The 15,322-nt window shown below is 32.5% G+C and overlaps 1 protein-coding gene across 2 annotated transcripts in view; it reads left to right on the top strand.

Moving 5' to 3' along the window:
• LOC130443182 (glutamate receptor 1-like) overlaps window positions 1-15,322 on the top strand; it is a 44,621-nt gene that overhangs the window by 9,035 nt on the left and 20,264 nt on the right. For both annotated transcript variants that reach the window (XM_056777690.1, XM_056777692.1), the window contains exons 5-9: window positions 5,216-5,324; window positions 5,382-5,644; window positions 12,314-12,535; window positions 14,982-15,102; window positions 15,175-15,269. In XM_056777690.1, the coding sequence (XP_056633668.1) occupies window positions 5,216-5,324; window positions 5,382-5,644; window positions 12,314-12,535; window positions 14,982-15,102; window positions 15,175-15,269 (810 nt within the window). The remainder of the gene's footprint in view (window positions 1-5,215; window positions 5,325-5,381; window positions 5,645-12,313; window positions 12,536-14,981; window positions 15,103-15,174; window positions 15,270-15,322) is intronic.

Genomic DNA, 15,322 nt, shown 5'->3' with positions numbered 1-15,322 from the left:
ATTTTAAAGTCAACCGAACCTTCATAATTCCCCCAGACTTTCTGCTCGAATCAATCTCTTTTTGTTATGGGTTCTGGTAATTGTTCCATGTCTAAACGCTGATTTTCCATGTTCCATTTTTCATCGCACACTTGAATCTAGTTCATTCGACATCTTTTATAGATTATTTTGAGTAGCGATGCATGGTATCTTCAAAAAGCACAATGGAGTAGCTTCCCTTGAACGCGAACGATCTTCAAACGTCAAATCCTCGACTGATATACTTCCCTCGATGCTCCGGCTGCTTGAAACTGTTGTTTCTAATACAATTCACGAATATCATATTTATCGAACTCCACCTAGGAAGTTTTACATATGAAACACCAACTGTATTATTGATCAGTAGGTATTGAACAGAGAAAACGATTTGTACTCTTCGCAATATTTCTTTATCACTTCTAAAGGTCTGTTGACATGATGCAAGACAACGTGCAAGAAAGTACGTGCAATTTCTTGCGAGATATTTGTTCTGATTCATATTGGATCCTGTCGTTTATTCTTTGTTCTACCTTATTGCATTTTATCCTCGAACTTTCCTAATAAAAAGTATCTTGTAAATTGGAATGACGTTATGTATAAAAGTATCATTTTCATTTTATTGCTAAAGTGAATAGCACGACATAGTTTAGCCCTTGGAGTTTAAGTTTGATGTTTCAGACATTCGCATGTTAGTTTATGTAAATAAAATACGATTTACAATTTAATCATTCTGTCAAGTTGATTACCAAGCTGTTTTCGTCGAAATATTATATTTATTTTGTTTTGACATACTCTCATAATTTAATACTGCATAGGTTCATACAGAAAATGAAAATTAGTCACTCTAACGAGTTTCTATCTTCTAAATCTGTATCAAAAATTGGAATACTTCTGACCCTGGGTGTCGAATTACCCAAAAAAGAATGAATTCGAAAGATAACATTCAAGAAAATAAATGCCCAAAGTTTCTAGAAATAAAAAGAGACTCAGCTAGACCATGATCCAGGATGATATATATTTTTTGATTTTTTTCATTTTCAATAACAAAATATCCGCAGAAATATCGTTCCTTAATGTGGAAATATCGTCCTTCATTTCAGAAATTGACGAGATTAACTTGGAGGACTGGTCTTTGAAGATGAATGTTTCTGGATCAAAGCCATCACTTACCAGTTCAACTTTGAGTCTGTCTACTAAATCCTTCTTCTTACCGGACGTTTCCAGTCACCAACTAACTTCTGTATACACCCTAAACAAATTATTCAAAAATTCTAGAAATGAACAAGTAAACAATTAAATAAAAAGAATTTCATAGAAATTAGCTCTAAAAAATAGCATAAACAACCCGCCGCTGTTTATAAAATCAAATACGCTGCGGATTCACCAAGTTCTAGAATTCGATTATAATCGGACAGGATCGGCTTTACGGCTTATGTCATGGACGAGTTCGTAACATTAATATGTCCAACAAATGACTGATTTAATTGAGTTGTCGAACTGCTAAAGGCAATTTCAGAGTTGTTTTAATAAAATCAATTTATCTTCATGTTTTGTTATTGTAGTATAATTCTGTTTGATCCACATTTCGTCAAGAGCAATAATGGTACAAAAACGTTTCCCTTATTCTTTTGTGGTTCTAACTAATAGATTTTATGTGGGTGTAGACTAAAATCTCTGTTTTTCACTCCAAGCCCCTGCTACAGTCGACGAATCAATAAATTTGGATTTTCTTCGACACTGTCGTTTACATCGACGATTTTCTCTTCAGAATTCACATTTTTTCGACATGTTTTATTGGTATAAAATTCGATACATGGTTTGATAAGATGGCTATCAATCTATTCTTGATATTTTATTAGATTTCACTGACCAAAAATGTCAAAAAGTAATAGAACTACGACATTTTTCGTTGATCTCGTTTTACAAAAAATAAATTTTACTTGTTTTATCTAAATCATACGTTTTCCGTTATTCATAATAATTTTAAGCAACCCAATTGGGTGAAAGCACGTTAGTTATATATGATTAATTTTTCTTTTATAAATCTATAATGTACCAGGCTCGTTTTGGTGGAAAATAGGAGTGTTTTCTAACCTATATCGATTCGAAATTTGCGTAAAATGAAAACTCTTTTTAGAGCACATTAAGAACACGTCAGTTTACACAAGCATGGACATTGTTAGAGCCTGAATATGCATATTATTTTTATAATGATAATGGCGTCTGATTGTATTTGTTCGTTGCGTGATGTATGAAAATAACCAATCTATTATAAACAAGGGCGCTTCCATAAAATGGGGCACGGGAACCTGTATTGTTAAAAATAAAACAAATGCTCATTATAATGAGTAGCACCAGGAAAAAGGAAGGAAATTGGAGAAAAAATCAAAACGTTCTTACAATAGGATAGAAACATGAGAGATGATAGTACAAATGAAAGAAATAATAAGTTATAAGAAAATGTGAAATACCTTATACCATATAAGGAACCGAGTTTTTTCTAATCACCCCTTTTTTTAATTGTAATTACAATGATAATTACTTTACACTTCAAAAATATATTTTTATTGAGGAAAACTTACACAATGCATCACTATGTTACTAAAATCTGCCAGGCAGTTACACGGAAGATGTCTTCTAAGCCTACGCTGGGTGGAAGGTCTCATTCGAGTTTGAGCCAAAGCGTTGGGTTGAGTTATAATCCAATATTACAAACAATAACGTTGTTGGGTACGTATCATTGAGCAATTGAGCCAATTCTTCCTAGAATTGCTACGTTTGAGTTGATTGCAGTAACCTATAGTTGAATACCATAAATCTAGATGGATTTTAGTGTGACTTTGTATATTGGAAACTTGTTGAATGTTACTTGGGACCTTAGATCTAATAACTAGTACAGTTTACTGAGTTTAACGCCCAATTGCTTTCTCTTGGTTAGTATTTGTGTGTTCTAAGCTAGTCGTCGGACCAGATAAATCCCAAAGTATTTTACACTCTAATTACCGCAGAAGATGGTAACTTAGCATCATAGCATCATTCAAGTTTTTGTGAGAAGCAATAGCTGGGTTCTGATGAGATGCTAGCGCAGCATTGTCATCTTCATTGTGACATTATTGTATTTACTTAATATCGAGCATCGGGTCAACTGCATATCCTTGTGGAACACCTCACATAATTGGATATAAAGTTATGATGTGGTCTTGGATTTTGACTTGAAACTATCTGTCGTGCTGGTAGGATTTTAGGATTAGGAAAAGGTTTGCGGGAGGTTCATCAATAGGATCAAAGCGTAGTGATTACAGATAGTAAACACGAAAAAATAAAGACACAATAATAAAATATTGGTGAGTGATAGAAACTAATAAGCAGAGAAACATACGGAGATCAAAGAAACGATCGATAAGACTGCATGGTAGAAAAGAAATTGATTAGCTTTAGAAGAATGAATAAAAAAATCATCTGCTCGGAAAATTCATCGAAAAAATGTGTCGGAGAGGCAATTAAGTATTACAATTGATAAAGGGAAAAATGTAGCATATAAAAAATACATCCACAATGAAAAAAAAAGAATAAAGTAGAGGAAAGAGTTAAAAGATTCAAAATACCAAGTTGGAAAGAGTAACAAAATGAATGCGAAAACACAGGTAACCACAGACTTTAAGACAAGAATGATAAAGATATTGAAATGTACGATAAGAATGGAAATAGAAGGGAAAAAAATGAACACAACCAGATAAAGTCGGAGGAAGAAACATGGAAACATTGTATGATAGACCTCTAGCAAAATAAATCATAAAAAAGAGGACATAACCAAAGTTGTTGAAAATAAAATAAAAATGGAAAGAATTATAATTACAGTGATATACCAACAGAGAATTTGGTGGTTGAGTGATGGAGGATTTGAAAAGAATGTTGGAAGAACGAAAAGTCAGTATCACACACTAATATAATGATGAGGTGAATATCAATAGGGCAGTAAAAGAAGGAGAGAGAGGACAAAGAAAGAATAGTTGGATGCAGTACTGGATTGGAGTGAAAAATTACAGAATCACCACCTGTTCAGGAAATTTTTGAAATTAAACCCTGATGAGAAAATGAAAAAAAAGTCGCTGTCTCTATCTGTTTTGTGTGAAAATGACTCCCAGGTATTCAAAAGTGGTCCATCTTTCTATTCTTTGGTTTTTCATTATTCAATATCTTCCATCTTCTCTTTCTCAATTTACTACTATCCTTTTGCATTTCTTGATATCAACTTTCCATTTTTAGGTCTTTATCTATATGTCTACTTTATCTTCTATTTTGTTAAATGTATCTGCTACGATTATTATATCGTCTGCGTATTAATCCGTCTAATTTTACCAGATCTTGGTTTGTGAAGCCAAGTCAAGTCAAAAATGGCCAGAGTAGAAAAAGCTAAGGGACGAAGAATGAGACAATAGTTACTTGACTAGATATTAAAGAAAATAGTCTGAAGATGAAAATACAAGGTACAAGAAAGTATAATAAAAATGCTGGGACTGATAATCGAGCATCTAATGAGCCACGAGGAAAAGATTTATAAAAGAAATTGATAACTGGAAAAATGAAAATCCCTATTAGGAAACTTTACAAAACGTTCATGATGAAAATACCGAATCGTTAAATAGTTATGCTGTAAAGAAAAATTTTCCTCAAAACTTTTATATGAAGTTAGCTGAAAATTGCCGTAAAGTTTTAAAAGGAAATTACTTTCAGAGAAAATTGAAATTCATTTTGGTTGTTTTAACTGAAAATAGAACGAAGCCGTGATTTTTATATAATGTGGTATTGAAGACGCAAAAACTGACATACTTTTTTCAATTATCGCTTGTTTTTCGTGAAATAAAAAGAATTTGTAACGAAATACATAAAAAAGGAAATAATTTGAATAGAATTTCCGTTTAAAAATTTTGTTTAGATAAAATAAGTCATCAATTGATTCGATTTAATTCTTTCATATCAAATTAATTCAAAGCTTCAGTAATTCATTTTTATACAAGATTTTACGTGAACAGACAAAAAACTAACCCCAGATCATTTATTACACTTAGCTCAATATTTTTAAAGATTAAAAACAAATTATAATGTATTCTGAATAACTTCAAATCAACTAGATTTCCCCTGATTCACAATATACCCAGTATAAAATCAACTTAATATTCTCATGCGACTTTTTAAGGTTATGGACGAAAGATGGGAAAGCGAAGTTGTGGAATACGGAGCGATCAACATAACAGGATTCAGAATAGTAGACAGTTTCAAGCCTTACGTTAAAGAATTTCTAGAAGGTACTACTATCCTATAAATACAAGAAATAACCACTCCGATTCCACTCTTATTTCTAGGTTGGAAACGTCTTGATCCTAGCCAATCACCGGGAGCAGGAAAAGACAGTATATCAGCTCAAGCTGCATTAATGTACGATGCAGTATTTGTTCTTGTCGAGGCATTCAATAAGGTGCTGAGAAAAAAACCGGATTTGTTCAGGAGTAATGTTCGTAGGGGATTGAATTATAATGGTACTACCAAAGCTTTGGATTGTAACGTAAATGGTAATTGGGTGACGCCTTGGGAACATGGTGATAAGATTTCGAGATTCTTGAGAAAGGTTGGTATAACACTTTGATCACTAGTCGTCATAGGGAGACTTGATAATCGAGGTTTAGATATACAGAACCACAGAAAACAGTATATTGGTCAGATTACATACGCTTATCATAGGATTTTTTTTCAATGATCACCAATTTACCAGAAAAAGCTGAAACTTCTGTTTTTGTGTCTTCTAATCAGTTCAGTTTAGCTGCAACTTACAATTGTGAATTCTAGCGTGATTATGGAAAATTTGGGAACATTAATATTACCTTTAGCATTAAGTATATCCATTGACAATAAATTCGTTGTTTTTTGCTAAGGAATTCCCGATTCTTGTCTTTATATCCCACGTTCTTCCTTTTAAGAAATGCGACAACTTTCGGAAACGTGGCTATGTTTATGTTACAGGATAGAAGGTTGATCGCTTTCTGATTTCCATGCCAAATAGTCAAAGTTATGTCATCCGTAATAGTTTTATATTTCTTTAGATTCACCCATTTCGTTAATATACTATATACTTTTGTTAACATACTTTCGTTCCCCAACTTGTTGCTGCAGCAGCGGCTGGATCAGAAGCTTTATCAGGCACATTTTCCACCTCGCTTACACTGCTGCTTTCCATTCTTTATTGCAAAAGTCGTAATAAAAAATGAATCAAACTTTTATGAAGAAAAAACTCAATTATGAAGATTTCAAATGACTAATTGTGTTGTAGCAGCACCTCCCGCATTAATAATTTCGTCAGGCACATTTTCCACCTCGCTTTTACTGCTACTTTCCATTCTATATTGCAATAGTCGTAATAAAAAATGAATCAAACTTTTATGAAGAAAAAACTCAATTATGAAGATTTCAAATGACTAATTGTGTTGTAGCAGCACCTCCCGCATTAATAATTTCGTCAGGCACATTTTCCACCTCGCTTTTACTGCTACTTTCTATTGTATATTGCAATAGTCGTAATAAAAAATGAATCAAACTTTTATGAAGAAAAAACTCAATTATGAAGATTTCAAATGACTGATTGTGTTGTAGCAGCACCTCCCGCATTAATAATTTCGTGAGGCACATTTTCCACCTCGCTTTTACTGCTACTTTCCATTCTATATTGCAATAGTCGTAATAAAAAATGAATCAAACTTTTATGAAGAAAAAACTCAATTATGAAGATTTCAAATGACTAATTGTGTTGTAGCAGCACCTCCCGCATTAATAATTTCGTCAGGCACATTTTCCACCTCGCTTTTACTGCTACTTTCCATTCTATATTGCATTAGTCGTAATAAAAAATGAATCAAACTTTTATGAAGAAAAAACTCAATTATGAAGATTTCAAATGACTAATTGTGTTGTAGCAGCACCTCCCGCATTAATAATTTCGTGAGGCACATTTTCCACCTCGCTTTTACTGCTACTTTCCATTCTATATTGCAATAGTCGTAATAAAAAATGAATCAAACTTTTATGAAGAAAAAACTCAATTATGAAGATTTCAAATGACTGATTGTGTTGTAGCAGCACATCCCGCATTAATAATTTCGTCAGGCACATTTTCCACCTCGCTTTTACTGCTACTTTCCATTCTATATTGCAATAGTCGTAATAAAAAATGAATCAAACTTTTATGAAGAAAAAACTCAATTATGAAGATTTCAAATGACTAATTGTGTTGTAGCAGCACATCCCGCATTAATAATTTCGTCAGGCACATTTTCCACCTCGCTTTTACTGCTACTTTCCTTTCTATATTGCAATAGTCGTAATAAAAAATGAATCAAACTTTTATGAAGAAAAAACTCAATTATGAAGATTTCAAATGACTAATTGTGTTGTAGCAGCACCTCCCGCATTAATAATTTATTCAGGCACATTTTCCACCTCGCTTTCACTGCTGCTTTCCATTCTTTATTGCAAAAGTCGTAGTAAAAAATGAATCAAATTTTTATGAAGAAAAAACTCAATTATGAAGATTTCAAATGACTAATTGTGTTGTAGCAGCACCTCCCGCATTAATAATTTCGTCAGGCACATTTTCCACCTCGCTTTTACTGCTACTTTCCATTCTATATTGCAATAGTCGTAATAAAAAATGAATCAAACTTTTATGAAGAAAAAACTCAATTATGAAGATTTCAAATGACTGATTGTGTTGTAGCAGCACATCCCGCATTAATAATTTCGTCAGGCACATTTTCCACCTCGCTTTTACTGCTACTTTCCATTCTTTATTGCAAAAGTCGTAATAAAAAATGAATCAAACTTTTATGAAGAAAAAACTCAATTATGAAGATTTCAAATGACTAATTGTGTTGTAGCAGCACCTCCCGCATTAATAATTTCGTCAGGCACATTTTCCACCTCGCTTTCACTGCTACTTTCCATTCTTTATTGCAAAAGTCGTAATAAAAAATGAATCAAACTTTTATGAAGAAAAAACTCAATTATGAAGATTTCAAATGACTAATTGTGTTGTAGCAGCACCTCCCGCATTAATAATTTCGTCAGGCACATTTTCCACCTCGCTTTTACTGCTACTTTCCATTCTATATTGCAATAGTCGTAATAAAAAATGAATCAAACTTTTATGAAGAAAAAACTCAATTATGAAGATTTCAAATGACTAATTGTGTTGTAGCAGCACCTCCCGCATTAATAATTTCGTCAGGCACATTTTCCACCTCGCTTTCACTGCTACTTTCCATTCTTTATTGCAAAAGTCGTAATAAAAAATGAATCAAACTTTTATGAAGAAAAAACTCAATTATGAAGATTTCAAATGACTAATTGTGTTGTAGCAGCACCTCCCGCATTAATAATTTCGTCAGGCACATTTTCCACCTCGCTTTTACTGCTACTTTCCATTCTATATTGCAATAGTCGTAATAAAAAATGAATCAAACTTTTATGAAGAAAAAACTCAATTATGAAGATTTCAAATGACTAATTGTGTTGTAGCAGCACCTCCCGCATTAATAATTTCGTCAGGCACATTTTCCACCTCGCTTTTACTGCTACTTTCCATTCTATATTGCAATAGTCGTAATAAAAAATGAATCAAACTTTTATGAAGAAAAAACTCAATTATGAAGATTTCAAATGACTAATTGTGTTGTAGCAGCACCTCCCGCATTAATAATTTCGTCAGGCACATTTTCCACCTCGCTTTTACTGCTACTTTCCATTCTATATTGCAATAGTCGTAATAAAAAATGAATCAAACTTTTATGAAGAAAAAACTCAATTATGAAGATTTCAAATGACTAATTGTGTTGTAGCAGCACCTCCCGCATTAATAATTTCGTCAGGCACATTTTCCACCTCGCTTTTACTGCTACTTTCCATTCTATATTGCAATAGTCGTAATAAAAAATGAATCAAACTTTTATGAAGAAAAAACTCAATTATGAAGATTTCAAATGACTAATTGTGTTGTAGCAGCACCTCCCGCATTAATAATTTCGTCAGGCACATTTTCCACCTCGCTTTCACTGCTACTTTCCATTCTTTATTGCAAAAGTCGTAATAAAAAATGAATCAAACTTTTATGAAGAAAAAACTCAATTATGAAGATTTCAAATGACTAATTGTGTTGTAGCAGCACCTCCCGCATTAATAATTTCGTCAGGCACATTTTCCACCTCGCTTTTACTGCTACTTTCCATTCTATATTGCAATAGTCGTAATAAAAAATGAATCAAACTTTTATGAAGAAAAAACTCAATTATGAAGATTTCAAATGACTAATTGTGTTGTAGCAGCACCTCCCGCATTAATAATTTCGTCAGGCACATTTTCCACCTCGCTTTCACTGCTGCTTTCCATTCTTTATTGCAAAAGTCGTAATAAAAAATGAATCAAACTTTTATGAAGAAAAAACTCAATTATGAAGATTTCAAATGACTAATTGTGTTGTAGCAGCACCTCCTGCATTAATAATTTCGTCAGGCACATTTTCCACCTCGCTTTTACTGCTACTTTCTATTCTATATTGCAATAGTCGTAATAAAAAATGATTCAAACTTTTATGAAGAAAAAACTCAATTATGAAGATTTCAAATGACTAATTGTGTTGTAGCAGCACCTCCCGCATTAATAATTTCGTCAGGCACATTTTCCACCTCGCTTTTACTGCTACTTTCTATTCTATATTGCAATAGTCGTAATAAAAAATGATTCAAACTTTTATGAAGAAAAAACTCAATTATGAAGATTTCAAATGACAAATTGTGTTGTAGCTTTCACTGCTACTTTCTATTTTCGGAAAGTACGGCTGTATTTCGATACAATTATCGTTCAATTTATTTTCAAAAAATATTTTCAAAACCGGATCTGATGATCTGGGCAGCCAAATACATTAATTTTACCCCTATTTTCTATTTAGATAATGTCCTACAGCTACTCGAAAATATGTCAATATGCCAACTAATTGTAGACACATTTTGGCTCTAATATTCGAAGAAATATGCTTCGATGGTTCCAAATGGACACAAAAAAAAATAGAGATCTATTGCGTGATATAACACAATCCAACCAAACGCATTCATGCTCCATCGATTCAATACTATAAAAGTGGAATTTATAATTAATGATACCATTATTATAGAAAGTAGATTCAGTTGAGGATAACACAAATTTTAAAGTCTTTTTCTACTGCGGTTTCATCATAAACTCATAAGTAAAAGCTTATTTTGAAGTTTAGAATAATACTGATTGATTTTTGCCCTCTAGAAACCGTTTTATAGATATATTTAAATCCCGATATAAATTGCATGACGATTAAACTTCAATAACCAAATTAATAACAAATGTAATATCACGTTACGACTTCACATCGATAAGCAATCAAGAATTGTTTCGATCCCTAAAACCCTTATTAAAATTCCCCAGTGAATATTTTCGTGTTCGTAGCCAAATGAACAGTATCGAGCTGTAAATAAGACCATCTAGGGCTTATCTGGAACTTTCCAATTTCGTGAAAACAAACAATTAATTCACACGCATTCCAGCTGAAAAATCATTTGTCGAGATACAAAATGAGCAATTAATTAAAATTCAAGTCCTTACAAGGACTTTAAAGACTGAATAAACTTATGTTAACTAACTGGAAGATGGATGATTTACTTTATAGTTAAAATTAGAAATATAATATAGGGATGGAAATAGAAAATTAGAAGACTATTGCGAGAAATGAATCATTTTATTACGGACAAAAATTAGTTAATGAAAAAGTGGAATATAACAAAATCTGTTAAGTATTTTACAAACTTACAAAACCTTTTTCTTTGACAAAGGCATTGCTGCAACTTCAAAATAATGGAGAAACAACTTTGAAAGCTTTTGAAACCAGCTTGATTTTAGGATATATACCAAAAATATGAAGAAATCCAAAAAGAATAAGATAAAACAAAATTTATTGCCCGTTCAACTTCACCTATTTTTTATAAATAACAGTCTCTTGTGTTCAAAATTAACCCACCCCCGGTGCGACCCATCGTGATCTGTTAGTCATTTAGTTGAAGGATACAAAAGTTTCCTGATTTTTACCTTACATTACAAACTTTCCATCTTATAATAATAAATTTATGTTGCACGATCTTAATGGGGACCCACATCATAAATGATTGATTCAAGGTGTTCCTAGCGACCATAATTTTAGATGTTCGTTCGAATATAGTCACCAGATGATTGAAACCACGTTTAACCAATTTATTATTCAATAAATAGTTTATTTCAAAGTAGTTTTGTTGTTTTAATACGAAGATTAAGGTTAACCGTCATTGGTTAGCCCGAAGATACATTAAAAAAACTGTAGAACAATACTTCACACAGAAGAATTTGCTTATCAAAATGGCAAATCCACTACATTGCCTAATGAAAGACAGAAAAGGCTATTGGCAACGAATGTATTATTCTAGCAGGCTTTGTTGATATAGAAGGTGCTTTTGACAAAACCTCTCATCAATCCATGAGTTAGAAGAAGTGTAGGTGAAAATCTATTACTACAGCGAAGGGCTGTTCGCTGTCTTATCAGCCCACAGATTCTCACTAGAGTTTCACAGTCCCAGGCTACGCAGATAATCTAGTAGCGATAGTAGTAGGGGCAAACAGGCATATTTTCTACCAGAATACAAACTGGTACTAAATACAATTGTCCCTATATGAAGGATGACGTAAAATTTTGCGCGCCTACTTAACTGATACTTTCCAATGAAGTGAAATATCTAGAAGTCATCGTAGATGAAATACTTATTAGGAAAAATCATCTAGACAGGTAATCTCTTCGGATATATGGACTTGTCGTAAGCTTCTTGGCAGGATATGGGACGTCATGCCAAAGAATAGCTCAGAACAAGCTGAACAAAATTCAAAGGCTTATCTGCCTGGGTCAGTTTGCTCGACCACGGCCTTAGATGCGTTGTTAAACCTGCCTCACTGCACTTTACAACGAAACAAGAGATTTAGCAAGGATTTAGCAAAGCCCACAAGATAATCTAGGCAAAAAAATTGAGTCAGGAAATTTTTCGTTATCTAAGATTGTTAAATTATGTGGAAACTTGATGATCAGATTAGAATTACATTTATAAACGAGACTCCGATTAGAATGAATTCAACTTTTTTATATTTTATCAAATTTAACTATTTAGTCGCTGTTTATGAAATCTGCATAATTTCTGTATGATTTCAGGTGGAAATTGGTGGTTTGACAGGCGAAATCCGTTTCAGCGAAGAGGGGCGTAGGCAAAACTACACATTACATGTGGTGGAGATGACTGTGAATAGCGCCATGGTTAAAGTAGCAGAATGGAGTGATCAGACGGGCTTTAGTCCTGTGGCAGCTAAATATGTTAGATTGAAAGCTAATGCGCATATCGAACGAAATAAAACCTACATCGTCACGACTATATTGGTGAGAAAAAAGCTTCCGTCATAAATTTTCACCTTATGCATTTTTTATATAAACTAAAATTTGCATAATGAGCGAATTTCCTCTACAAGGTCACCAGTATCAAAGTGGCACAAGGGCAAAGGGGTTACCTGACGTTATACTGTTTGTTGTTTCTATTTTCACGGTAGATGGCGTATGTGGTGGTATATGGAAGACTATTACTTCTATTGAGACAATCACGTGCACGTTTTATAGATGATATTTAAGGTTATATTTTTGTGAAGACACTTTTGTTACTAGGAATCTATAAACGTTTGGAAATTAGAGAAATTTCTGCAAAGTAAAACGTCATGTAATCATCATAGTCTGACCATGAAACTGTTTGGAATTATTTAAAGAAAATGCCTCAATTATCTCGGACGAATTCAATAAATTTTTGTGTGCAAGAGTCTTGCGATACGGCTCGTATTATGGTGATATTTACATTGTTGCCAGATCTTTCCTTTTTTCAGAATAATAATGAACTTTGTTATTTCGAATGGATCACTCTATACCGAGTGTCCCACGACGAGTTAAAACTATCTGTATATGGCAAAATACTTGTAGTAAAATCCGGTTCTACCGGAAGTCGACTGTAACTTTGTTATTTTAAATTGAACACCCTATATATGAATACATTTTTGAAATTTACATAAAATTTTAATATTTTTTTGTCTAGAAACTTTTTTTTGAAAAATGTATACTTTTTGAGTTATTAATTTCTTTGTAAAAAAATTGACCCTTGCAGACCCTTATAAATTAATTTTTTACGAGGACACCCTTAAAGATATGAAAATTATTTCCACTCGGTTGCTTTTAGCAAAGTCAGACGTATTTGAATCTATGTTGAAAAATTTTTCATTTCATACAGGGTGTGTATAAAAAGTGTTCGAAGTTTAACTTCATAAATATTAAATTTCTATATCTTTTTAAATAGAACCACCCGTTTTTTTTTTCTATTTTAAAGCATTCAGAGCGGAAATGAAACATTTAATATCTGGATAACGGTAAAGTTTAGGTATGAGAAGGTATACATGGATTTGCCTTATTTTTTACCCCTGAAGGTAAGAGTTTCTATTTAAAGAAATAAAGAAATTCGATATTTATGAAGTTAAACTTTGAACACTTTTTATACACACCCTGTATAAAATAAGAAATTTTTCAATATAGATCCAAATATGTCCGACCTTGCTAGAAACAACCGAACAGAAACCATTTTAGTATCTTCAAGGGTATCCTGGTAAAAAAATAGTTTATAAGGGTCTGCAATGGTCGAATTTTTTACAAAAAAATTATTAACTCAAAAAGTATGCATTTATCGTAAAAAGTTTTTTGACAAAAGTTTTAACTCGTTGTGGGATTTAGTGTTTTCAGAAATCCTCAAGAAATAATTATTTGTGAGGTGGGGCACCATCTTGTTGTAGGCAAATATTGTCTTTTCGAGTATTGTTATTGTTTGAAAAGATTTTTTTTAGTTATTGAAAATACTTAGGTATAATTATATTGTCGCCTGTTGTTCCAACCCATTCAGTTTTTCGGAATATTGGGTATGGGATTCACGCATCCAACGAGGATTGTTACGTGACCAGTATCTACAATTCAATACGATTCAAGTTTCCATCAGTACAAAAAGTGGCCTCATCGCATTACTTAAAAAATTTTTATCGTTTTGATTGTAACATTTTTCCATTATTAGGTCTGCAAACTCTTCACGTCTATCAAAATGCTTGCGAAATATCAATTTCCCTGGGTATTTGTCTAGTACTCAAATGTGGATTATCTTTGTTTCGGTCTTTGTAAAACTTTCTAAATGGAAGAAAAAAGGGGAGAATAGAGGAAATGTCGTCAAGTTTATCACCACTGAATAGAGATTTTTGATACTGATGGATTTATGTGAAAAAAGCAACTTAATAATTGCTTCACCAAATTGTACAATTTGTACTTTATAACAGGGACCAGTATATCATCATCATTTTTGCTTTTCTTCTTGGATAAATCGACTCTTTAGGAGGAAAATTCGTAGCTTCTTGTAAATTATTCCATATATGTAACATCCTGTGAATTTAAAGATAATAAACTCACACTGTAAAAGCGATCGAGCCATGGCATCAGGTACAAGTTACTTTCGACAAAGTATGAAACAAAAATCTGTCCTTAAATCGTTCTCAAACATTCTGGATTCTGAATTTAGATACAAAGTATCTTGATTTATAATGTCATCCTCCAGATGTATCCTAAGATGTATCTTAAGAGTTTCCTGTATAAATACCTATTCATAATAGTGAAAAACTATTTCTAATCAATAATTTGAATCTACTCGAAAAGTAATTAGTAGAATTATCTTCTTGTGAAGGAAAATTCTCGAGAAAAATTGTAGTTTAGACTATCAGATCATCTCCATTTCCATATTATTGGATTATATTTCCAGGAAGAGCCGTATATTATGAGAAAAATACCCGAATTGGGTGAAACACTTTCCGGAAACGACCAATTCGAAGGATATTGCAAAGATCTTGCCAATCTAATAACTCAAAAATTGGGTATCAATTGTAAGTATAATTTTGGTTTTCGGAAACAATCATCTATCATTATTCGTTGAATTGAAAATTTTTATTTTATAGATGAACTAAGAATAGTAAAAGATGGTAAATACGGATCTGAAAATCACGAAGTAAAAGGAGGCTGGGATGGAATGGTTGGCGAACTAGTTAGACAGGTATGTCGGTTTAATGTTTTATTACTAACGTTTCATGGAATTCGACAAGAAAA

This window comes from Diorhabda sublineata, chromosome 4 (genome assembly GCF_026230105.1).
Source record: "Diorhabda sublineata isolate icDioSubl1.1 chromosome 4, icDioSubl1.1, whole genome shotgun sequence".
In the NCBI taxonomy this organism is placed as follows: Eukaryota; Metazoa; Arthropoda; class Insecta; order Coleoptera; family Chrysomelidae; genus Diorhabda; species Diorhabda sublineata.
This window is presented reverse-complemented; position numbering and strand designations above follow the sequence as displayed.